This window comes from Juglans microcarpa x Juglans regia, chromosome 6D, assembly GCF_004785595.1.
Source record: "Juglans microcarpa x Juglans regia isolate MS1-56 chromosome 6D, Jm3101_v1.0, whole genome shotgun sequence".
NCBI lineage: Eukaryota > Viridiplantae > Streptophyta > Magnoliopsida > Fagales > Juglandaceae > Juglans > Juglans microcarpa x Juglans regia.
Genome location: NC_054604.1, coordinates 32,172,287 through 32,197,591, shown reverse-complemented (window position 1 = coordinate 32,197,591; position 25,305 = coordinate 32,172,287). Strand labels below are relative to the sequence as shown.

Below are 25,305 nucleotides of genomic sequence, written 5' to 3'. Positions count from 1 at the left end.
GCTTAAAGTGAATCTTGGTAAGTCCGAGATGGTTCCGGTGGGTGAGGTCTCAAATATCCTTAGTTTAGCAAGTTTTTTGGATTGTAAGGTGTCTTCTTTACCAATGAAATATTTGGGTCTTCCGTTGGGAGCAACTTTCAAGGTTAGAGCTATATGGGATGGAGTGGTGGAAAAGATAGAGAAAAAGTTGGCTGGTTGGAAACGAGTGTATTTATCGAAAGGGTGTCGTCTCACTCTTATCAAGAGCACCCTTACTAATCTCCCCACATATTTCTTATATGTGTTTCCTATGCCTACAGGGGTGGTAAATAGGATCGAGAAACTCTTTAGGACATTCTTATGGGGGGGTTTGGGGAAGGAGAAGAAGTTCCATCTGGTTAGTTGGAAGACAGTATGTGCCCCAGTTGTTTATGGGGGTTGGGAGTGTGTAATTTGAAAACTTTTAATAAAGCTCTATTGGGGAAATGGCTATGGAGATATCACTCGGAGAAAGGATCATTGTGGAAGGAGATTATAGACGCTAGATATGGTGTTACTTGGGGTGGTTGGTGTTCCAATGAAATGAGAGGGGGATATGGAGTGGGTTTATGGAAGTTTATAAGGAAGGGCTGGCCTTGTTTCGAAAAACATATTCGTTTTGTAGCCGGTGAGGGTAGTCGTATCAGTTTCTGGCGGGACGTGTGGTGTGGTGATCATGCATTGGAAATGGTTTTTCCGGCTCTCCATCGTATTGCAGCTAATAGGGAGGCCTTAGTGGCGGATATGCGGCCATTTGTTCATGGTTCTCATCAGTGGAATATTCTTTTTAATAGGGATTTTCATGATTGGAATTATCTATTGTCTCAGATTTTTTCAGTCTATTATATTCCATGGGGACTCCTCTGGCACAATGTGACAATTTGAAGTGGAGGTCTAGTAAGCACAAAAAATGTATTGTTAAGGCGTATTATAACATTTTGGTTACACAGGAACATAATCCATTTCCCTAGAAGAATATTTGGAGGTCTCGTGTGCCTTCTAAAGTAGTCTTTTTTGTATGGAATGCCGCTCTTGGGAAGATCTTGACTACGGACAATCTGCGGAGGAGAGGATGTGTAGTGATTGATTAGTGTTGCATGTGTAAGAAGAATGGAGAATCTGTGGACCATCTCTTACTACATTGTGAAGCAACAAGGGTGTTGTGGGATGAGATCTTTCAAAGGATTGATGTTGCTTGGGTTATGCCTTTGAGGGTGGTGGATTTGTTAGGTTGTTGGAGGAAGATGAAAGGCTGTCAGCAAGTGGCAGTAGTGTGGAAGATGATCCCGTTGTGCATCATGTGGTGTATTTGGTTGGAAAGGAATGCACGCTGCTTTGAAGATAAGGAACGCTCATTAATTGAGCTGAAGAAGTTCTTTCTCGACACCTTACTGCTTTGGTTTTCCGTTATTGTATTAAACGAGGACAATGTCCATGATTTCTTGTCTTTAATTTCTCATACTTAGAATGTATTTAGGTGTTCTTTTGTATACTTCCTGTGTACATGGCCTATGCCTATTTCATTCATATCAATAATATTATTTCTTACTTATCAAAAAAAGAGAGGTGGAAATTTCCATAACACACAAAATCAGAAAGAAATTTTAGAATTGGGCCCAGCCCGGGTGCCGCCCCCACATGGTTTTACCATGCAGGTGGATGCCACGCATATGGAAATGACATTTATATTTTTGCTTCTCTCTACGTTTCATCTATAGTCTTTCTTTTTTCTATAATCTGAATGTTGGATGGGAAACATGGAAAATAAAGGAAAATGAGTCTTCAATGATAGTTTATTGTTATTTTGGTTTCAAAGTGAAAAATAGCTGCATATTGTTTGGGGGCTTCTTGTTAGTGTAATATTAAGTAGAAAAAAGTAACTACTTATTACAATTTTTTTTGGCAACCAAATGATGGAATTATCATAATAAATAGTTTCATTTTAGGATTTTTTTGGGAATGTAATGCCCCATGTTATAGTTAAGCTGCATCTTGGGCGGGACACTTATATTGTCAAGTCCCAAATTAGTAGAACTAGGCCTAATGATGATTCTAAGGAGTTTCAATTGTAAACTTAATTGGTTCTTTTGGAGTATGAGTGCATATGCGACTTATGTTTTCCTTGAGTTGTTATGAACGGTATCTGAGTTGACGTAGTAACACAATGAGGTGCTGGGGCACTGCATTGTGACTTTAGCATCTTTGCTTCTTTCATCACCTGTCTAGCTCACTTCTCTTTTCCCAAAGAGAAAGCTTTAGTCACAAGAGATTCTACAAAAGTAAATCCACAAATTGAAGTGACTTGATATTGTATGTCAGATTGTAAAACTACTATGCATAACTCATTAAACTTGTATTTCCCTTAACCTCTGTGCGTAGGGTTGTGCACCGGTTCCAGTGCCTGTGGCCATAGGGAAACTGCTTAAGTTATCATAAAATACTATGGTGGACCATGTTTAGGTCCGTGGCTTGCATTGGTTTCATCATCTCTTATGGCCATTCTTAAAGGTTCTTTCATAACTTGTCTTTTATCTTTCTTACCATGATGCATGTAAAACACATAATAACATGACATTGAAACTCAATTTCATCATACATTGGTACATAAAAAGGGGCTTTCACTAAAGGGCCATGCATTCATAATACTTTAAAAACATCATTTACCATATATGTGAGAGTATGATCATTCTACTTACCCTTTTGCTTCTATCGATAACAAACGCATCAATAATCACCTTCTTGAAGTTGCTGAAAAAGGGTTGGACTTGATAAGGTGAGGCTCGTTTTTAAATCTCCTGGAATTGCAGCAACTTTCCTAGGGTGTCTTTGCAGCAGTTATAAAAAAAACAAGGATGGACCTCAAGAAAACAAGGCTGATTGGTATTTCCAGCTTGTACTTCTAGCAGGGCTGTAACTGACTCCTACTGGTGCAAGAATTCTTCTAAAACAACCTAAGTGGAGATAGCCTTCATCTAGAGGGTTTCTTGGCACCTAATGCAGTTCTAACTTCTCCAAAAAGGGCTGGTTTCCAATTATCACGAATTTAACAGCAAAAAATCAAATGGGCTTTGGCTAGAAAATACTTGGTCTTATCCATCCATGTATGGAACTAATGGGCCGAATCCATTTTGAATCTAGGTCCATAAATTCATATCCAATCATACTTCTCGATACTAGATCCTCATATATACGAGTTAATGGGCCCAATAAAATAATCTTCCTTCTAGCCTTAATAAAATTGGGCCTGTGGCCCAAACTTATAAAATCTTTACCCAAACCTTATTCTGGTTGGCTTCTGTTATTGTCCTCAACAGGGCTACTTTTCATGATTTTCTTGTATTCATACCTAGCTCATAACTTGTTACTAGGGGTGTTCTCTTTGTATCTTCCTGTGTACTTGGGCTTCACCTATTTACTTTTTTTTCTTTTTACAAGAAAGATTTTATTAATATGAAAATGGGCATAGCCCAAGTACACAAGTAGTATAGCTCAATGGGCTTTGCCTATTTACTTGATTTAATAAAATTTTATTGTCTATAAAAAACTACCATTTTTTTCTCTTTAACTTGGGGTTAGGGGTTGGGTTGCCGTAGCTTTTATGTCAATAAAGGTTCAATGGTTCGTGGGTCTTGTCAGTATGTACTGGGAAATGGATGGTTTACCCTTTGGGTTGCTGCAGGTAATGTTCTTCTGCTTAGGAATAACTTGAATTTGAGTCCGGAAACAGTCGAAGTCTCACAGGAGAAATTGCTTGCACTGGTTGCTGAAAGACTAATTGATTCCAACAGTAATCTCAATGTAAGTTCTTTATTTGTTTGTCACTTATGAGCCTGCTATTTGCTGGGTAAATTCAATTAACTGTTTTTTCTTATTGTGTTGCAGAATAAGGATGCAGGCTATGTTGAAAATCAACAACAGAACATTTCTGATGCAATCGATCTGCTTCCTCGACTTGCAACTGGCATTGATGTAAATATAAAATTCAGGAGGTTCGAAATTTTTTATTCTTCTAGGGATCATTTATTGGTGTTTTCTTTACATTGTTCTGATAAAAAGTTTCGTGATACCTGCAGGATGGATGATTTTGAGTTTACTCCAGAGTGTGCCATTTTTGATCTACTGGACATTCCATTGTATCATGGTTGGATAGTTGATCCACAGGTTTGCACTTCTCTGGCATCAGACATGCTATTTAGTATAATTTACTTGGAGACATTTCAAGTTTTTTCTTTAAATGGAATAATATTGTCGGTTTCTTGTGTTCAATGAGATATGATCTGGGATTTCTACAATTTTGTTCATGCCATACATTTGCAGTTTGTCCTTATCCAGTATATTCAACTTTAAGCCTCTCATGGGTTGTTTTTTAACTTCCATGTTGCCAATGACTTGTCCATAGCATATTTCCTTCGGTAGATTCTCTCTCTCGCTCCTAAAATTTAGCTAGGAATTTACATATATATATATATATATAAATTAGCCAGGAATTCTTGGGGGTTAAATAGGTATTTTCTCGTGCTTCCCACTTTTCTGTTTTATTGTGTTTGTTCTCTGGCTGTCATAAAAACTACAGTTTTGGGCCAATGGTCGTTGGGCTAAATGGCATCCCCACCCATGTAAACAAAGAGTGGAGGATATATAGGGTTGCTGGATGTCTTAATTTGAATTTAATTATTAAAAAAGTTATTACTGCTGTTGGGCACCTTGCAATTGGTAGACTTGGTATAATAATTTATTGCTTTTGGAAGTTGGAATATGTAGTTATTTAAAGGCTACATATTTGATGGTCGAAATTTGCTATCAGTTGGCTACAATAAGCAACTAATCTGCCCAGGTGTTGAATGGTCTGATAGCGTTGGTTCAAGCCTTTTGGTTTGATATAGAACTTCTGTGTTTTCCAGGACACTGGTACTGCTACTGCCATTGGGTCAAAGTCATACAATGCTTTAACGGGAGAGCTTGTGGCCCTTGAAACACAAAATATGGAGGGGCTATCACAAAAAGGTTAGTTGTGTATTGAAGAAGTTGATATGTGCTGTGTGTGACATGTTTGTTTCTATTAATTAACCAATTAATATGAGCTCAAATTTATATCAAAGAACGTCTTCTTTGCTTTCGGATTGGCTATAGGTGAGCTTATCCGGAATTTTTTGAAAAACAATGCTAGCCAGTTGACCATTAAGGGGTATGTTATTTATTGTTCATCTCATAGCTCCTAATTCCTATTTTAATCCACATGTTTTGCCATGTTGGATGCTATGAAGTTCACAATGTGATTGCTTTCAATACTTTTGCAGCCTTTTCTGCTTACGAGATGGTCTTAAAGAGCGTGAACTTTGTGTATTTTTTCGTAATAATCACTTCAGCACCATGTTTAAGGTCAGTAAGAGCTGGTATGTTCTTTTATAAGGGTTAATTACTGATTTTTCTGCATATTAACTTCTGACTGCTTTTTTTAATGGTGAACATTTGAGGAAAACATATACAATTTTGTAAGCTTCAAGTTCCACTGTCCCTGAAAACATCAATTCTCTGATAATACCCAAATCCTCTTATCATTGCAGTTTGATGGTGAACTTTATCTTCTAGCTACAGACCAAGGTTACATAAATCAGCCTGATTTGGTGTGGGAAAAATTAAATGAGGTAAACTGCTTACTCTGTGATCTTGTTTACCGGGTCACATTATCAATTATTATCAATTTTTCAACGTTTAGTTGCTGCTTTAATCCTAGCAGTAATCTGATTGAAGTGTTGATTCTTGACACTTACTTTCTTTGTGAAGTCAAAGGTGTTAAATTCTTTAGAGAAAATGCCAAAACTAAGTTAGTTTGTCTGTTTTGTTTTCTACTTCCATTTATATTCTTTGAAATGGTTTTAATGCATAGGCTATGGTTCTTTGTAGGGTTGAAAAAGTATTGGACATATGTATGCTTGTATGCAAATCTTTTTATGCATAAATGCATGACAATGGCTACCATTATCATGGATATTGCACCTGTATTGGTAGAAATAGAAGCAATCAATGTAATATTTTTCATAGTGGTATCCTAGAATGAGCTTTAAATCCAAATGTGGGTTTGTTTTTCCTTTTTCCAATTTCTTCTTTGTTTTTAAATGTGATGTTTCCAACTGATAATCAACTGGTGTCTTTTAAGCCTGAAAAGTCTAATCATTCTAATATTAATATCTAGTTAGATGTTACATTGAAGTTTGGTATCCTAATTATAATTACTCCCATGCTTTTCATTTCAGGTCAATGGGGATACTCTGTTCATGACGGGTAACTTTAAGGAGTTCGGAGCAGAAAGTCGTGCAAATGACACATTGGATGGAAAGTAATTATCTCAACTTTGTTACTGGTGCATACTTGATTTCTTAATTTCTTGTTTGAGAATAGATACCATGCATGATCTCTAGATCCAGTCAATTCTGAATCGCAATCTGCTTCTATCTGTTTTGTGCAACAAGTGTCCTCCGGTTTTATTATTGCAGAATGGGATATTTAATTGTTGTGGTTAAATTACTTTTCGGAAAAAATGCCGATGCTAAAGTCAATATAATCAGAAAAGTGTGAACTTTGAAGGCCAACGTTTAAAAATCAGCCTTGTTTTCCTTTTTATGCATTCGAATGATTGTTTTTAAGAATTTGTCCAAGTCTTTTTCATTCTTCCTTTTCCTAATTCTTGAGTATGCTTGTGGGTTTCCAATTTGTAATAAAATGTTTGTAATTTGTTGTGGCAGTTCTGATCCACAATTGGCAACTGCTCTGCAACAACAGGAGTTTGAACAACAGCCTCAGCGTCCTAATTATGAGCAGTCTGGCAGTTCTGATCTACAATTGGCAACTGCTCTGCAAGAACAGGAGTTTGAAGAACAGCCTCAGCGTCCCAATTCACAGCAGTCTGGCAGTTCTGATCTACAATTGGCAACTGCTCTGCAAGAACAGGAGTTTGAAGAACAGCCTCAGCGTCCCAATTCACAGCAGTCTGGCAGTTCTGATCTACAATTGGCAACTGCTCTGCAACAACAGGAGTTTGAAGAACAGCCTCAGCGTCCCAATTCACAGCAGTCTGGCAGTTCTGATCTACAATTGGCAACTGCTCTGCAACAACTGGAGTTTGAACAACAGCCTCAGCGTCCTAATTCACAGTAGTCATCCATCAGTGGAAGTTCGTGGCCGATCATTGGTCCTTAGGTAGAATTTCTTGTTTCATTGTGTAAACAACACCTGGATTTATTTAAATTAGTTTTTGTTAACAGTTAATAAGAATTTTACTAAAATAGACATATACAAGAACAACACCTATGCAAACTCTCAACACACACTTCAATACTTGTAAACTCTGCAAGGAGCCTACTGGAAATATACTTGTAAACTCTGAGTAGAGTGATACTTTGTAACTCACAATGTGTGATTGTAACCTCTTCTGGAATAAAAATCTTGTAGTTCTGTGAACGTAACTACGTTATCAAAATACATTAATTTTGTATGGTGTGATTATTTGCTTTTAATTTATTTGTCATCCTGTTCCACAACACTCTTTATAGTTATAGCAATTCTCAAATATAAAAACAAGAGAAACCTCATATTAAAAAATAAAAAAATAAACTAGCTAAAGAGTAAAGAACTACGATTTCAAGCACAGTATCCTGCCCGAGAAAAGGAAAAAAGCTACGATAAAAAGCAACTCTGATATTATTTGTGTAAGAGCTCTAAAAATCCATGCGATGATAAGTAGTAGCCTGGTGTACGTATCTCTTTTCGTACGGCTTTCACATGCTTACATTGAGATCACATATATCCTAAATCATTAAAATATAAATTCAAGATGTCCTATGAAAAACAGTAAAGGAGTGCCCGAAGCAAGGCAAAATTATAAGCAGCCGGTCCGTTTGGTTACGTGTTTGAAATATTTTATTAAAAATTAATAAAATATTATTATAATACTTTTTAATATTATTTTTATTTTAAAATTTTAAAAAATTAAATTATTTATTATATTTTATATGTAAGTTTGAAAATTTTTTAATGATTATATGAGAAGAGATGATTTAATTTTGTATAACCAAACTATCTCAAATGCAGTGAAAAAAAAATATACAAAGTCACGATAAATTAAGTCCACAAAGAAAAAAAAAATTATTTCCTGTCACAAAGCACACAAATTTTTAAAAAATATGAATAAATATATAATTTTATTCTTTTAATAATATATTACATTTTTTTTAAAAGAAAATTACAAAATGCTTACATAACCCGGACTGTATCTAACATTAATAATAATAATAAAAAGCTACAAAGATACCATTATTGGTGCTTGCATCATGCGTATTTGGTTAGCGTGCAGTACCGATCGATTGGTTCGAGGTCTTTTTTCGACGATCAACACTCATCAATTCAAACCCAAAGGGGTTAATGTTGAGCTTGTGCAGAGACAGGTCCATATATAGAGATGAGTACAGTAAAAAGAACTATATAAATTGACGCGATTGCTTGCTGTGTAAAGTTTGTGTATGAATGTAAATCAGTTTCTAGATTTCCTTTATTTTTTTGTATCTCCTTTCTGTTTTTTTCTTTAAAAAAAAAAAAGAAATTGCTTTCCAATTCCATATTATTTCCCGATTCTTCTGAATTTGTTCCCTTTCTTCAACGATTCGACATTTACCCATTGAGCTAATTGCAAGTGTCAATTATCGAGAGACACGAAGGTCTGGTTCTAGTCTTCTTGAAACCAATGATGGCTGCCCTGCTCTTGAAACCATTGACCACTTTGGATTATCGAACATCATTTGACAACACCCAAATTGCCCAATGTGGAAGATCAGGAGCATACTTGTTTGGATAAACACTACGTTTTATCCTTTCAAAGACCCTTTATCGAAAAATTGAAGATCTTATGAAGATTTTGCTCTCGTTTGATGGAGAAGGACCACCAGCAAGCAACATGGCCAACAGTTTCAGCACTGACGGTCAATCCTTAACCAAATTTCAGTCACCCAAAATAGTGGTCTCTCATTCCTTTTCCTCGCATAGATCTAACCCAAAATACTCATACCTTTCCCTCCTTCCTCACCTGTGCTCTGGCTCGCCAAACCAAAAAGGCGAAAAGTATATGAAAGTAACACTCGAGATGGGTTACCTGAGCAAAGGATAGGTGACCAGATATTGTGAAAGTGGGGGCTTAATTAAAAGGCCTTTTAAGCTTTAAATGAATTGAACGCCTACTTTCTAGTTTCTACCCTAAGCACAGCCCCATGGAACAAAGTGCCACATTCAACTTCGATGGTACTGTGTCATATAATGAAAAAATATATATATTAGCATGCTTCTTTCATGGCCTGAATTAATTTGGATTTTCCTTCAGATTTTATGTTTGAAGTTTGAAATACTTGCATATCAATGGTGGGATGGCAGTAAACATCTGCAGTTTCCAAATGGAGGGGATATTTGGATCCCCCTAGCTGGCCAGACCCACGACTAAGAAGCAAGCCCAAAACTTTAGCCTAAGGTTAAGATGACCATGTATGAATAGCTCGTAACTATAGCCACGTGGCAGATAACTCACAAAGAGTTGGAGGTCTAACCTACAGTTGTATATAATCATTTTAGGAAAGATAATTCCTACAAGGCAGGAGATATCCTCCCCAGTTCACAAGGGATCATGAAGGATACGCCAAGTCCATGTCCGTCTATAAATAACCCATGAGAGATAACAAACATTTCACTTCATCTTTACATGTACTTATTTTCATATTGTGCTACTGACTTAAACATCGGAGTCTTCCTAGAGCAACTAGTGCCACCTCTGTATTGTTGCAAATCTAATGGTGGGATCCTTACGGGAAAGATGCTAATTATTAATAAAACATTGAGTTCCATAGACTTAGAGCAAGCTCCATAGTTTGTATAATAATTTATAAAAGTGGAACCTTCCAAAACGTACAGCCAATGGGATAATGCTCCCAAATCAAACACGAGATAGGTACAAAAGGCCACTTCTTATGATTTTACTAAATACTAAAAAGTTAGAACGAGAATATTACCAAATTGATCTTATGGGATAATCCAGAAAGCTTGAAGATTCATTCAACCCTTTGAGCTCTTTTTGGAGCCCACTTGGCATTATATAAACGACAGAAAGATAAAAAGGATAAGATTTTGATGAAATAAATAAAACCAATGAAATTTAGTTGGAGTTATCGGTGGGTTTGGTAATGACTATAATATGTAACGCTATGGATACTCATGGAGATGTGCCATTAAAGTTCTTAATTATAATTTTTTTTTTTAATGAACATGCAGTCATTGGAAATATCTATCCATTATTTGTTTTAAATTATTCTTTATTTTATCATTGAGTTATACATGAGAAATACTTGATCTATACATAAATTTTAATGTGATTTATCAAATTATAAATTTTTTTTTTTATCATAAAATAGATTTAACGTATTACATTAAGTTACATCAGAGTGTAAACTTTTTGTGTAAAATTTATGTATAGACTTAACAGTTATTGTACTATATTTGATTGCATAAGCATAAAAGAACCATCTTACAGACGTTACATTATTATAAATATTTTATACTATATTTGACATTGCTATATGCATATGTGATAACTCATAGTTATATATTTATTCTCTAATCCCTTATTAATTAATATATATATATATATATATATATATATTCTGAGAAACAAAAAAGAAATTAAAAAACGCTTCGGGCGTCACACAAACTCATTCTTCTTTTACAGAGCAGAAAGTGAAACCGAGAGCGTGAACTGACGTTCTTGAACGACTCCGTAGCAAAAAAAACACTCGCGGAAATGGCGTCGGCTTCTCCATCATCCGAAGAACAGCAGCGGCAGGAACAGCAAGTGAAGGACTGCGTTCACAGGACCAAGCTCATTCAATTCTTGGGACGCACCACCCCTATCGTTCTTCAAAACGACAATGGCCCCTGCCCTCTTCTTGCCATCTGTAATTCATCCACTCTCTCTCTCTCTCTCTCTCTAGACATATACATGTATAATAAGTATTCTTTTCTTTTCTTTCTTGACTGCTCTAGGGTTCTTTTTTTTTTCGTCTTTTCTCGTTTTATTTCTTCTGTTGGTTTGGTTCCCGTGAAACGGGAGGAGGAGTTTCAGATTTGATTTTTGTTTCGGTTTCGAGTAAGCGAGAATTTCGTGACAATCAATGGGAAATGACCTTGCTCCCGGTAGTTAGGCGGTTTCCGAAATGGAAGTTTTGGATTTAGATTTTCCTTCTGTTTTCCCACGATTTCAGAGCGATCAAACGTGAAAGGCAATGATTAATTGGATATTCAAATGCAATTACTTTATGATACTTTGTGGTTTCTTGTGGAATATTCTGTATTGAGAAACAAGATTTGATCAATTTAATTATCACACCTTGATTTACTTTCTGATTAAAAATTGGGGTTGGGCAAATGGGTTTGCTTTTACTTTTAGGGGTTTTATTTCGAGTTCTATTAGATGTTCCTTTGCTTTCCGGGAAAGTGAGATGTTGGCCAAATAGTTGTACTAGGAATTGTTGGACGTGAAGTTTTTGCACTGGGAATAGTATAGTTTGGTGTTTGTACTTCTTTTTTCCCCCACTTAACTCTATCGAGTTACCTTATGGAGGGCCAGTAGGGGTGCTACCCGCACCTCCCGTCCGGGGGGTGCCCCTGTCCCGCCTCCCAGCCCCGCATGGAGGGGGGGTGCCCCCCTGTCTGGATGCCAGGGGGCGGATTGGCCCCTTACAAATACAAATCAGGAATTCCAAAATTCAAACAAACTTAAAAATCCTTACCGATCTTACAAAAATTCCAATAAAATCGCACAAAACAATGAAAACATTATAGATCTTACAAATCCAAACAAAAACCAAAAACTAAACTTACAACCAAACAAAATTAGTCTTACAGATCAGAAATAATCAACAAATTGAACAAAAAAACTAATCGATCAAATTAAACAACAGACCCACGGGCCATGACCGTAGTCATGGGTCATACAGATCTATGCACAGATCTTTAGAGATTTGTGGGCAGATCTATATGGCCCATGGTCGTGACTCCGGTCATCAAACTTGAAGACCTGCCACGACGTCACAGACTCTTGTGTAACACACGGTCGCAGCCGCCCACCGTTACCCATGACAACGAAGTTATGATTCACGAAGGGAAGTTCTCTAAGTCTCTCATCTTTGCAGGCTTAGAGGAGGAGAAGAAAAGGGGAAGAGGGAGAAGAAGAGAAATGAGAGAGAAGTCGAGGTCGAGTATGTTGGCCGTGGGCTGTGGCCAATGGCACTGCCAGGAGAGGAGAAGAGAAGAGGAGGGCTTGGGGTGGGGGGAAGGGAGGTGGCTGGGACTGGGAGTCGAGAGAGGGAAATGAGGCGAGAGAGAAAATATCATATTTATACATGTAGAGGTAGGGTTTTGTAACCCTGAAATGAAACAACGCCATTTTGGGGATACCCAAAACGACGTCGCTTTATTATAAACATTTTTTTAATATATATATGTACTTATAAAATATATATATATATATATATATATGTATGTGCAGGTGGGATGGGATAAACCCCGGGCTGGCTTGGGCCCAGCCCGGGTGCTGCCCCCACACAGTTTCACCATGCAGGCGGATGCCCCGCAGCCTGCATGGGACAGGCAGGGGCCCCAATTCTAAAATTTCTTTCTGATTTTGTGTTATGGAAATTTGGGAGTTATTAATTCAAAAATCTTCCATCATTTTTTTTGGTTTGGTTAGAATTGGAAATGACATTTATATTTTTGCTTTTCTCTCTACGTTTCATCTACAGTCTTTCTTTTTTCTATAATCTGAATGTTGGATGAGAAACATGGAAAAATAAAGGAAAATGAGTCTTCCAATGATAGTTTATTGTTATTTTGGTTTCAAAGTGGAAAATAGCTGCATATTGTTTGGGGGCTTCTTGTTAGTGTAATATTAAGTAGAAAAAAGTAACTACTTATTACAATTTTTTTTGGCAACCAAATGATGGAATTATCATAATAAATAGTTTCATTTTAGGATTTTTTTGGGAATGTAATGCTCCATATTATAGTTAAGCTGCATCTTTGGGTGGGATACTTATATTGTCAAGTCCCAAATTAGTAGAACTAGGCCTTATGATGATTCTAAGGAGTTTCAATTGTAAACTTAATTGGTTCTTTTGGAGTATGAGTGCATATGCGACTTATGTTTTCCTTGAGTTGTTAAGAACAATATTAGAGTTGACGTAGTAACACAATGTGGTGCTGGGGCATTGCATTGTGACTTTAGCATCTTTGCTTCTTTCCCAAAGAGAAAATGTTTTAGTCACAAAAGATTCCACAAAAACAAACCCACAAATTGAAGTGACTTGATGTGGTATGTCAGATTGTAAAACTACTATGCATAACTCATTAAACTTCTATTTCCCTTTCTTTAATGGCCATCATCTCTTAACGTCTGTGCACAGGGTTGTGCACGGGTTCCAGCGCCTGTGGCCATAGGGAAACCGCTTAACTTATCATAAAATACTATGGTGGACCATGCTTAGGACCGTGGTTTGCACATCCACCTATAATTGCATTGGTTTCATGCATCTCTTATCGCCATTCTTAAAGCTTCTTTCATAACTTGTCTTTTATATTTCTTACCATGATGCATGTAAAACACATAATAACATGACATTGAAACTCAATTTCATCGTAGATTGGTACATAAAAAGGGGCTTTCACTAAAGGGCCATACATTCATAATACTTTAAAAACATCATTTACCATACATGTGAGAGTATGATCATGCTACTTACCCCTTTGCTTCTATCGATAACAAACGCATCAATAATCACCTTCTTGAAGTTGCTGAAAAAGGGTTGGACTTGATAAGGTGAGGCTAGTTTTTAAATCTCCTGGAATTGCAGCAACTTTCCTAGGGTGTCTTTGCAGCAGTTATGAAAAAAACGAGGATGATCCTCAAGAAAACAAGGCTGATTGGTATTTGCAGCTTGTACTTCTAGCAGGCTGTAACTGACTCCTATTGGTGCAAGAATTCTTCTAAAACAACCTAAGTGGAGATAGCCTTCATCTAGAGGGTTTCTTGGCACCTAATGCAGTTCTAACTTCTCCAAAAAGGGCTGGTTTCCAATTATCACGAATTTAACAGCAAAAAATCAAATGGGCTTTGGCTAGAAAATACTTGGTCTTATCCATCAATATATGGACCTAATGGGCTGAATCCATTTTGAATCTAGGTCCATAAATTCATATCCAATCATATCTCCTCGATACTAGATCCTCATATATACGAGCTAATGGGCCCAATAAAATAATCTTCCTTTTAGCCTTAATAAAATTGGGCCTGTGGCCCAAACTTATAAAATCTTTACCCAAACCTATAAAATTTGGGTCTGGGTAGTAGCATGTTCAGAGCTTTAAAGATTGGGAATGCTCTATGGATGATTTTAGATGTTTCTTCTTCCACACCTTATTCTGGTGGGCTTCTGTTATTGTCCTCAACAGGGCTCATTTTCATGATTTTCTTGTATTCATACCTGGCTCATAACTTGTTACTAGGGGTGTTCTCTTTGTATCTTCCTGTGTACTTGGGCTTCGCCTATTTACTTTTTTTTTTACAAGAAAGATTTTATTAATATGAAAATGGGCATAGCCCAAGTACGCAAGTAGTATAACTCAATGGGCTTTGCCTATTTACTTGATTTAATAAAATTTTATTGTCTATTAAAAAACTACCATTTTTTTCTCTTTAACTTGGCGGTAGGGGTTGGTTGCCCTAGCTTTTATGTCAGTAAAAGTTCAATGGTTCGTGGGTCTTGTCAGTATGTACTGGGAAATGGATGGTTTACCCTTGGGGTTGCTGCAGGTAATGTTCTTCTGCTTAGGAATAACTTGAATTTGAGTCCGGATACAGTCGAAGTCTCACAGGAGAAATTGCTTGCACTGGTTGCTGAAAGACTAATTGATTCCAACAGTAATCTCAATGTAAGTTCTTTATTTGTTTGTCACTTATGAGCCTGCTATTTGCTGGGTAAATTCAATTAACTGTTTTTTCTTATTGTGTTGCAGAATAAGGATGCAGGCTATGTTGAAAATCAACAACAGAACATTTCTGATGCAATCGATCTGCTTCCTCGACTTGCAACTGGCATTGATGTAAATATAAAATTCAGGAGGTTCGAAATTTTTTATTCTTCTAGGGATCATTTATTGGTGTTTTCTTTACATTGTTCTGATAAAAAGTTTCGTGATACCTGCAGGATGGATGATTTTGAGTTTACTCCAGAGTGTGCCATTTTTGATCTACTGGACATTCCATTGTATCATGGTTGGATAGTTGATCCACAGGTTTGCACTTCTCTGGCATCAGACATGCTATTTAGTATAATTTACTTGGAGACATTTCAAGTTTTTTCTTTAAATGGAATAATATTGTCGGTTTCTTGTGTTCAATGAGATATGATCTGGGATTTCTACAATTTTGTTCATGCCATACATTTGCAGTTTGTCCTTATCCAGTATATTCAACTTTAAGCCTCTCATGGGTTGTTTTTTAACTTCCATGTTGCCATTGACTTGTCCATAGCATATTTCCTTCGGTAGATTCTCTCTCGAGCTCTTAAAATTTGGCAAGGAATTTACATATATATATATATGTAAATTAGCCAGGAATTCTTGGGGGTTAAATAGGTATTTTCTTGTGCTTCCCTCTTTTGTTTTATTGTTTTTGTTCTCTGGCTGTCATAAAAACTACAGTTTTTGGCCAATGGTCTTTGGGCTAAATGGCATCCCCACCCATGTAACCAAAGAGTGGAGGATATAGGGTTGCTGGATGTCTTAATTTGAATTTAACTATTAAAAAAGTTATTACTGCTGTTGGGCACCTTGCAATTGGTAGACTTGGTATAATAATTTATTGCTTTTGGAAGTTGGAATATGTAGTTATTTAAAGGCTACATATTTGATGGTCGAAATTTGCTATCAGTTGGCTACAATAAGCAACTAATCTGCCCAGGTGTTGAATGGTCTGATAGTGTTGGTTCAAGCCTTTTGGTTTGATAATAGAACTTCTGTGTTTTCCAGGACACTGGTACTGCTAATGCCATTGGGTCAAAGTCATACAATGCTTTAACGGGAGAGCTTGTGGCCCTTGAAACACAAAATATGGAGGGGCTATCAGAAAGCAATCCTGAAGAAGATTGTGTTGATTTTGTTGCTGCAACGACTGCAACCCTAGGTATTCCTTCTCCATGCCTTTCGAAAACTACGTCATTTGATGATTCTCCACACTCACTCCCTGATCACCAGAAAGCAAGAAAAGGTGACCTTGAAGAAGAAGCAGAGCTTTTGAGAGCCCTGGAGCTGTCTCAGGCTGCAAAGCCAACTTCAGTGGGTGATAGTCTTCTAGACAATATTAATGGGGTGACTCACTCTGTTAGTTCATATGGAAGTGTGGACGTTATGCCTGTAGATTCTGTAGATAGATTAGAGAGGCACATTGGTGTTGAAGACAACAATTTGCCTAAACTGGAACCATATATTTTGGATGATTGCAATGCAAAAAGCAATGGCAGTGATCTTATATCTGCAAAAAATAATACAGGGAAAGAAGCAGCTACTTCTTTCTTGAAGACTGATGTGGGTAATTACCTTGATCAGTCAACTTATGTGGAGTCTGAAGAACGTAGCCTTCACGTTGATGTGGCTGAGATTAGTGGTGTTGACACGTTACTCCAGAGTGGAAGTGCCCCTTCCCCTTCTCCTGGAAGAGAAACTGCATCTTTGGAAAAGAGCGATATTGGTATTTCTAGAGGGGGCGAAGAAGTTAAGCAATCCACTTTCACAACCCATGTTCTTGAACCTGCAGATAAGCTAGGTGATTGTAGCACAAAAGAATTATCATACTTATCTTCACCAAATGCCAATTCAGATTTATCTAGTGGCAGGATTCAGCACATAGATGCTGCCCAACCTTTGACTTCCAGTGTTGATGGCAGTGAGCCCATATATGAAGGAGAGGAATGTATATTGGATTCAAGAAACACAGTTCTTGAGGAACGGGAGCCTGTGTATGAGGGTGAGGTGGTTCTTTCGAAACAAGCTGACAAAAGCACTGTAGATGCCCATAGTGCAAGGTCTAAAGATGAAATCACTCCACAAGAAGGTTAGTGGTGTATCAAAGAAGTTGATATGTGCTGTGTGTGACATGTTTGTTTCTATTAGTTAACCAATTAATATGAGCTCAAATTTATATAAAAGAACGTCTTCTTTGCTTTCTGATTGGCTATAGGTGAGCTTATCCGGAATTTTTTGAAAAACAATGCTAGCCAGTTGACCATTAATGGGTATGTTATTTATTGTTCATCTCATAGCTCCTAATTCCTATTTTAATCCACATGTTTTGCCATGGTGGATGTTGTTAAGTTCACAATATGTTTGCTTTCAATACTTTTGCAGCCTTTTCTGCTTACGAGATGGTCTTAAAGAACGTGAACTTTGTGTATTTTTCCGTAATAATCACTTCAGCACCATGTTTAAGGTCAGTAAGAGCTGGTATGTTCTTTTACAAGGGTTAATTACTGATTTTTCTGCTTATGAACTTCTGACTGCATTTTTTAATGGTGAACATTTGAGGAAAACTGTGATACCCCATATGATATGGATAAGGGTAGGTAGTGTATGGGATCCCACATTGCTTGGGAAGGAGAAGTTCTTGCTCTTTATAAGGTTCTAGTGGAGCTCCAATTGTATCATTGACTAGTCCTTTTGGAGTATAGGCCATGTGGTTTGGGCCTTCCATTGGGGCGTTACAAATGGTATCAGAGCCTATCCCAACCAGAAATGTGAGACTTGAGCCGTGCCATCTACAATGGACAGGCCCGACGAGGACGTCGGGAATTTAAGGGGGGTAGATTGTGATACCCCATATGATATGGATAAGGGTAGGTGGTGTATGGGATCCCACATTGCTTGGGAAGGAGAAGTTCTTGCTCTTTATAAGGTTCTAGTGGAGCTCCAATTGTATCATTGACTAGTCCTTTTGGAGTATAGGCCATGTGGTTTAGGCCTTCCATTGGGGCGTTACAAAAACATATACAATTTTGCAAGCTTCAAGTTCCACTGTCCCTGAAGGCTGAAAACATCAATTCTCAGATAATACCCAAATCTTCTATCATTGCAGTTTGATGGTGAACTTTATCTTCTAGCTACAGACCAAGGTTACATAAATCAGCCTGATTTGGTGTGGGAAAAATTAAATGAGGTAAACTGCTTACTTTGTGATCTTGTTTACCGGGTCACATTATCAATTATTATCAATTTTTCAATGTTTAGTTGCTGCTTTAATCCTAGTAGAAATCTGATTGAAGTGTTGGTTCTTGACGCTTACTTTCTTTGTGAAGTCAAAGGTGTTAAGTTCTTTAGCGAAAATGCCAAAACTAAGTTTGTTTGTCTGTTTTGTTTTCTTCCGCTAATTTTCTCCGAAATGGTTTTAATGCATAGGCTATGGTTCTTTGTAGGATTGAAAAAGTATTGGACATATGTATGTTTGTATGCAAATCCTTTTAGTTTTTTTGTATAAATGCATGACAATGGCTACCATTATCATGGATATTGCGCCTGTATTGGTAGAAATAGAAGCAATCAATGTGATATTTTTCATAGTGGTAGCTTAGAATGAGCTTTAAATCCAAATGTGGGTTTGTTTTTCCTTTTTCTAATTTCTTCTTTGTTTGTAAATGTGATGTTTCCAACTCATAATCAACTGGTGTCTTTAAGTCTTTGAGTCTAATCATTCTAATATTAGTATCTAGTTAGGTGTTACATTGAAGTTTGGTATCCTAATTATAATTACTCCCATGCTTTTCATTTCAGGTCAATGGGGATACTCTGTTCATGACGGGTAACTTTAAGGAATTCAGGGCAGAAAGTCGTGCAAATGACACATGGGATGAACATAATGCTATGGCCAGCACTGCTGTGTGTATTTTTGTGTTGTTTAGACCTAAGCTCATCAGCAGTTGCTTCCATGATACTAATTTGAATTTATGTACCTTAGGACTATCTTGCCACCATCAATAGCTCAGCACAAGTGGGTTTGGATGGAAAGTAATTATCTCAACTTTGTTGCTGGTGCATACTTGATTTCTTAATTTCTTGTTTGAGAACAGATACCATGCATGTCTCCACTCTCCAGATCCAGTCAATTCTGTATCACAATCTGCTTCTATCTGTTTTGTGCAATAAATGTCCTCCGTTTTTATTATTTCAGAATGGGATATTTAATTGTTGTTGTTAAATTACTTTATGGAAAAAATGCCAATGCTAAAGTCAATATAATCAGGAAAGTGTGAACTTTGAAGGCCAATGTTTAAAAATCAGCCTTGTTTTCCTTTTTATGCATTCGAATGATTGTTTTTAAGAATTTGTCCAAGTCTTTTTCATTCTTCCTTTTCCTAATTCTTGAGTATAGCATGCTTGTGGGCTTCCAATTTGTAATAAAATGTTTGTAATTTGTTGTGGCAGTTCTGATCTACAATTGGCAATTGCTCTGCAACAACAGGAGTTTGAACAACAGCCACAGCGTCCTAATTCACAGCAGTCATCCATCAGTGGAAGTTCGAGGCTGATCATTGGTCCCCAGGTAGAATTTCTTGTTTCATTGTGTAAATTACACCTGGATTTATTTAAATTAGTTTTTTTTATCAGTAAATAAGAATTTTATTAAAATAAGCGAAGCCAAGTACATGGGACATATACAAGAACAACACCTATGCATGGCTTAAACTAGTTTTTTTTTTTTTGCAGGTAAAAATTTATTAATACCAATAGGCATAGCCAAGTACACTGGATGTATACAAAAGAAACATTCTTAATTTGGTATATTCTTATGTATACCTCCGGTGTACTTGGACTATGCCTATCTTTATCAATACAACTACTTATTACTTATAAAAAAAAAAATGTATACAAGAGAAACACCTAGTTGGGGTGCAGAAAAAGATACGAGGAAAAAATGAACATAAAGCCCATCTAGAAAAAGATCCTAACAAAGCCCAAACCCAAGCCCAAAGATGCGCCTATCCCAAGCTCTCACCAAACCACCACCAATGCACCAATGCCTATCCCACCAAACCAGGTTTTGCCCTTACACCAAGTGGCTGTAAATTCCCCAACACACTCCTCAATACTTGTAAACTCCGAAGGAGCCTACTAGAAATATACAATTGGTTCTATCTTCCCTTTGATCCTCCCTCGACTTGGACTACCTCCCTTAGCGTCATAGTTGATTGCCCAAGTAAGACTCTTTAACTCTCTGCTCTTCTTAGATCTTGATTTTGTTTCAAGAATGTGATCCGCTTCTATTGCAATGAGTAGTGCTGTGAATTGATCTTCAAATCCTCCGTGTGTAATCTCCACACATTGTTGTATCTCATTGACCTTTTTCAAAACCCAATCCAATGATTAGTCGGGTATACTGTTAATTGGTGGAAGAGAGACCAGGGGGACAACATCTTCCACAGACTCAGCTCCCAATTGTAGGTCAGGCCCTAAATATTCCTCCTCGCAAGGCACCAATGACAGCCCCATCCTTTCCTCCGCACCAGTTCCTAAATCTTGACCCTTCTCCTCCACAACGCCATTGATGTTGTCACCTCCTTGGCTAGAGCTATGTGTCGATCCACAAGGTGCCTGAAGAGGTAACAAGGAACGGGTTCCCTCTGTCATGGGTGGTGGAGCCATGGGCGCCTCTACCCCAAGACTCGGCAATACCTCAGGTTCCATCGTGGGTGCCGTCGTTTTGACGAAGAGAACTTTGAGAGGGGGTGCTCCACTCGTTAGCGAACTCACCCTTGGTGGGGGCAGCCCGTTTTGGCCGTCTCGACGCCAATACCCGGCGTAGAACCCACTTTGAATATTGATGACCCGCTTCTCCTTTTGACCCGCCACACTCCTGGTTCTGGATATGAAATTGGGCCAAACCCAACTTTCTTTTTTCCTTTATGTAATTTTATAGGATTTGGCCCATCTCTTAACACGTCAAGCCCGCTCTTTTGTGTAAATGAATTGTGATTCAACTCCCCTGATTGGACCTTACTGCCCCCTTACCACCTCTTAACACGCCTAACCCATCCTGTTTTGTTGATAACATAGCAATCACTACCTTCAACTCGGCAAGCTGGTTTTGCATCTCTTTCATGTACAGTGCATGCCCTTAGGAAGACCATAACCATCCCTTGTTTCGTAAGAAACGGTTCTTAAGCTTTTAAATTAGTTTTTAATCTGGGGAAACTTGATAACTATCTATCATCAGCTCTTTGCTAGTGGTCTGGGTTGTATCAGTTTGTCAGGCCTTAACAAGTGTAGTAATAGGCTAGTTCAAGTTGTTTTAAAGTTGAATTAGGGTTTTGAGTCAAAAAGATAAGAAGAAGAAGAGTACTGCATCTGCTAGAGAGTAAGCTTTGATGACCCTGACTTATCAAAAAAAGTAAGCTTTGATGACCCAATTATGATGCCCATAATTTTTTTTGTAGGATGGAAAAGTAAATTTTTAGTGGAAAGTTGCAATCCTTGAGTTTGATATGGGTTTCTTCTTAAATATGATTTCCAATTGATTTTTTCATGTGTCTGATGCCATTGGAGATGTAGGGCTGTTTCTCCTCATTTTATGCTAATCCTGGTTTGATAGAAAATCATGATATTCTTTCTATATGAATTGACTTCTTGTGATTTAGGGTTTTAGTGGTCAGAGTGTTCTGTTAAGATCAAATACTAGAGCAAGGTATAGTTGCAAGTGTTGGACTATGTCAGAACATGTATGTTTGTGCTCGTTGACTCATTTTGCATCTTCCTTCTCATACACGATTTTATTGGTTAGAAGTTATGGCTGCATATTGTACTGGAGCAGTTTAGAAGGACTGGTATTATTTGACTTGTCCAGTTGAATGGTTTTGTGAGCATGAAGGGTTAAACTGAGTTTGGACTTTGTTTCAATTATTGTGAGCGCAAATGGAAGGAATTCTATTGTTTTTGGCCAAGATGTATTTTTTTAAAATTTCTTTATATATTTTGTAGTATTTGTGGACAATGGCATGAGTGTCGTGTGTCATGGATATGGGGTGTTAGACAAGGCTCCCCCAAAATCTAAACATTGGTTATCAACTTATCACTTTGTTTTGGGGGGGTATGTAGCACACCCTAAGAGTAATTACATGTGAACTATGTATAGTTTCCTGACAAGATATCCAAAGTATCCTTCGTTTTATGCACAGTTAAAGGGAATGGAGGTGAATCCTTCTTTAAATTTTCAGACGAGCATCATATCCTGGTGGACATGTTGTGTCATTTCTTATGCATTTGTCATGCAAATCTTTCATCAGGATAAATAAATCATAGGCTATATGAGATAGAGCAATCTAACAAACCGTCTTTAAATATGAGAGATTGAGATCCATTGCTATATATATTTTCCTCTCTTTTACTTTTTGGGAGGGTGGGGTAAGGGGGAATATAGTTTCTACACTTTGACTAGTAACATTTTATACTTAGCACCCCAAACTACCAAGCTAACACATTGCACTCTCAAAATCAGATAAGATCCAACTGAATCATGCCATGTCACCCTTTTTCATCTATCTTAACCGTCGGAATTGGATAAGGGTGTTATTTTTGGTTTTGGGTAATTGGAAAAAGTAATGTTGCAAAACGCCTATTGTTGGAGGGTGGAAAGTGTATTTATTCTTTCCCTTTTCCCCTTTGTGGTGGAGAGGGAAGGGGAAGCACCCGCTTGGGCAGGTGGTATTTCCTTGTGGATAAGTAGGAGCACCCAACACGACAGTAAAACTGCAATGGGAATTCCTGGGCTTTGTTTTTGGATATTCTATTGAAAATTGAGTTTTTAGACCGGAAATCCCAGTGGGAGGAGTGATTAATGGAAATGATTTGCGTATTATGTGCTCTCAACTATCGTTTACAAGATTCTTGTTGGCCAAAATTTCCAGATTGTGGGAAGTTCATGCACTCATTATTTTGTGGCACAAATATGTGATAGAACACTAATCCTGAGATGTGAAGAAGAAACGAAACATTTGAAATTTAGAGAAGTTTTTTTGCCATCACGTATTTGCATCTTGTTTCATGGATATCATTCACTGCAATCAACCAGAGCATGATTGCTATGCTCTACGTAGATTTACCCTCATGACTGCAAGCTACATAGATGGATTGCCTTGACTAATGGCTTTTGGCAGGTGCCAAGAACGACTGGCAGGGACTCGTCCTCGTCCTCGTCCTCCAGACCTGAAGCAAAGTCAAAAGAGAAGTGTACTGTGATGTGATGTGAAATTTGAATGCAGGCAGTTTGGAAGTTTCTTGTAAATGGTGGGTGGGGTGTGTGTGTTGGCCCCTTTGTATTCCATGGTATTACTCAACTGTATTCATCCTACACGTGAATTGAGATAAAGTTTTGTACTGTAAATAATGCAAGCATATAGTAGCACATGGCTAGGCCCTCCAATCTTAAAACCTTTTGCCCTTTTCTTTTTGTGCCTGCTCAAGCATTTTCATTATTCTTTTCGAAATAATAAGCAGAGATTAAGACAGCTCTCCCCTCGACTAACTCGAAAAGATTCAAGATAATGCTATGTCCTTTGATAACTCTGGCTTGTTCGAGATTTGTGTTGGGTAGGATATGTGGAGGACCACTTAGGCCACATGTCCCACCCCAAAAAGCTTGTATATGTGCAAAACTCTGTATACTGTCATGTCATATTTGTATCAGTAATCCTAATAATGATCATAGGAAACATCTATGTGATGCCCACGTGTGAAAGGTTACCATACTGTGTATCATCAAATTAGATAGATGTTTACGTGGCATGATGTATAGACAAAAGCAGTTGGGCTTTTTTGTTATATAATCTTGACAGGCTATTAGCCGTTTGATTTATCGGCCTTTCCGTCAATCCTTTCGAAAGTTCTGTATCAATCTTGTCTTGCAATCTTCATGTCAACGAGGACGGGCTAGGCCCGACCTTAAACTACTTTTGTGTGTGGGTGTGTTAAATCGAGAAAATCTGATTGGGTGGTTCACTTTAAAGTATGCAAGATCACGCATCCACGACCTTTCATAGCTTGGGGCGTCCCTCTCGGATTGAACCTCGTGAGGAACAGTCGTTTTACCTCGTGAGGAACACTTGATTTTTGAATAAGCCGAATCACTGCGATGAAATAAGGCCACCTTATTCCTTTTTACTTGTGATGAAACGTCGCAGTTGGGTAAAGTCAGCCGGCTCTTACGTGTCAGAATCTGGTTTGTCCATGGGGACAACAGTCCCCGCCACGACAATTGTCCTTCATGTTGTGTCGAAATTCTATGTTGGTATGTTGTGTTGTGTTATGTTGTGGCCGCCCTCCTAATAAAGTATTTGCACGCCCTGATTACTGAAATACCAAATCAACCTAACGTTTGTTTCTTGTAGGACCTACAACCAAGAAAACCACCCCCCCCAAAGAATGGTACAGATCCCTCACACGTCACATCGTACTCACCACCGACAACCATCCCACCATTATTGTTCCATTCTTATATATATCAGCATTATTATCCATCACAAATATTATAATAAAATTAGACAATTGGGGTTCTAAATATTCATTTTCTATATTTAATGATGATTAGTAGATTGATATGGTACGTTAGATTGTAAAATTATTTTTATCGTAAAGTATATGTAATAGATCATATAAAATCATTTCAATTTGTAAATTTATTTTTATATAATCCTTTTATGTTTGTATTCAAATTGCCAAATGTGTATGTTTGCATGTCAAACTATTAGAGAGCACGCATTTAAAGGATTTATTGTATTGTAAGAATGATGACAAAATAGTAAAAGAAAACAAGAACAATTAATCACACGATATAAAAATTAAGTTTGACAACGTGCCAATATTCATAGATGCAGAGAATTTTATTATACCGATGAATGAAAAAATATATTTTGAGGTAAAATTTCACTATTCAGAATGGTTATACTTTTCATTAAGTACACATGTATAGTATCTATCACATGAAGAAACTCTAATTTCAAAATTTTTGAGTTATTGATTTGAGTAGAATGTCAAGCATGCCTCGAGCGAATTCTCTATTCGAAATTCGCTTGAGTAACCTGTCGTGCGAACTCTCTTCCTATAGGCTTAAGCCAATGCTCCATGACCTAAGTCTTATTGAAATTTCACCAAAAAAATCGTGACAAA

General features: G+C 37.4%; 2 protein-coding genes across 6 annotated transcripts; both read left to right on the top strand.

Annotated features, from left to right (window-relative positions):
* The first annotated feature begins 3,521 nt into the window (after positions 1 to 3,521).
* Positions 3,522 to 7,511, top strand: LOC121234338 (ubiquitin carboxyl-terminal hydrolase MINDY-1-like). Of its 3 annotated transcripts, none has more exons than XM_041130247.1 (11): positions 3,523 to 3,816; positions 3,901 to 4,007; positions 4,092 to 4,179; positions 4,920 to 5,022; positions 5,149 to 5,203; positions 5,316 to 5,397; positions 5,583 to 5,663; positions 6,273 to 6,355; positions 6,762 to 6,765; positions 6,988 to 7,189; positions 7,332 to 7,511. In XM_041130247.1, exons 1-10 carry the CDS (start codon positions 3,634 to 3,636, stop codon positions 7,171 to 7,173), a joined length of 972 nt encoding a protein of 323 aa, XP_040986181.1. In that variant the 5' UTR covers positions 3,523 to 3,633; the 3' UTR covers positions 7,174 to 7,189; positions 7,332 to 7,511. The 3 variants fall into 3 exon arrangements, with proteins under 3 accessions (XP_040986179.1, XP_040986181.1, XP_040986180.1); XM_041130246.1 differs by having other exon boundaries at positions 3,524 to 3,816; positions 6,904 to 7,189; XM_041130245.1 differs by lacking the exon at positions 6,762 to 6,765 and having other exon boundaries at positions 3,522 to 3,816; positions 6,273 to 6,358; positions 6,822 to 7,189.
* Positions 7,512 to 10,733: 3,222 nt separating this feature from the next.
* Positions 10,734 to 23,571, top strand: LOC121234336 (ubiquitin carboxyl-terminal hydrolase MINDY-2-like). Of its 3 annotated transcripts, XM_041130242.1 has the most exons (12): positions 10,734 to 11,003; positions 14,915 to 15,033; positions 15,118 to 15,224; positions 15,309 to 15,396; positions 16,132 to 17,212; positions 17,339 to 17,393; positions 17,506 to 17,587; positions 18,230 to 18,310; positions 18,922 to 19,026; positions 19,106 to 19,155; positions 19,573 to 19,690; positions 23,298 to 23,571. In XM_041130242.1, exons 1-12 carry the CDS (start codon positions 10,850 to 10,852, stop codon positions 23,382 to 23,384), a joined length of 2,127 nt encoding a protein of 708 aa, XP_040986176.1. In that variant the 5' UTR covers positions 10,734 to 10,849; the 3' UTR covers positions 23,385 to 23,571. The 3 variants fall into 3 exon arrangements, with proteins under 3 accessions (XP_040986176.1, XP_040986177.1, XP_040986178.1); XM_041130243.1 differs by lacking the exon at positions 23,298 to 23,571 and having other exon boundaries at positions 10,755 to 11,003; positions 19,106 to 19,179; positions 19,573 to 19,603; XM_041130244.1 differs by lacking the exons at positions 18,922 to 19,026; positions 19,106 to 19,155; positions 19,573 to 19,690; positions 23,298 to 23,571 and having other exon boundaries at positions 10,755 to 11,003; positions 17,506 to 17,601; positions 18,230 to 18,296.
* Positions 23,572 to 25,305: the final 1,734 nt, after the last annotated feature.

Coding starts and splice junctions, on each gene's coding strand:
- LOC121234336 (XM_041130242.1), top strand. CDS start 10,850: ATGGCGTCGGCTTCTCCATCATCCGAAGAACAGCAGCGGCAGGAACAG. Junction 11,004..14,914: donor CTGCCCTCTTCTTGCCATCT/GTAATTCATCCA, acceptor GGGTTGCTGCAG/GTAATGTTCTTCTGCTTAGG. Junction 19,027..19,105: donor ATGCTATGGCCAGCACTGCT/GTGTGTATTTTT, acceptor TATGTACCTTAG/GACTATCTTGCCACCATCAA.
- LOC121234338 (XM_041130245.1), top strand. CDS start 3,634: ATGGTTCGTGGGTCTTGTCAGTATGTACTGGGAAATGGATGGTTTACC. Junction 5,023..5,148: donor GGAGGGGCTATCACAAAAAG/GTTAGTTGTGTA, acceptor GATTGGCTATAG/GTGAGCTTATCCGGAATTTT. Junction 5,204..5,315: donor AGCCAGTTGACCATTAAGGG/GTATGTTATTTA, acceptor ATACTTTTGCAG/CCTTTTCTGCTTACGAGATG.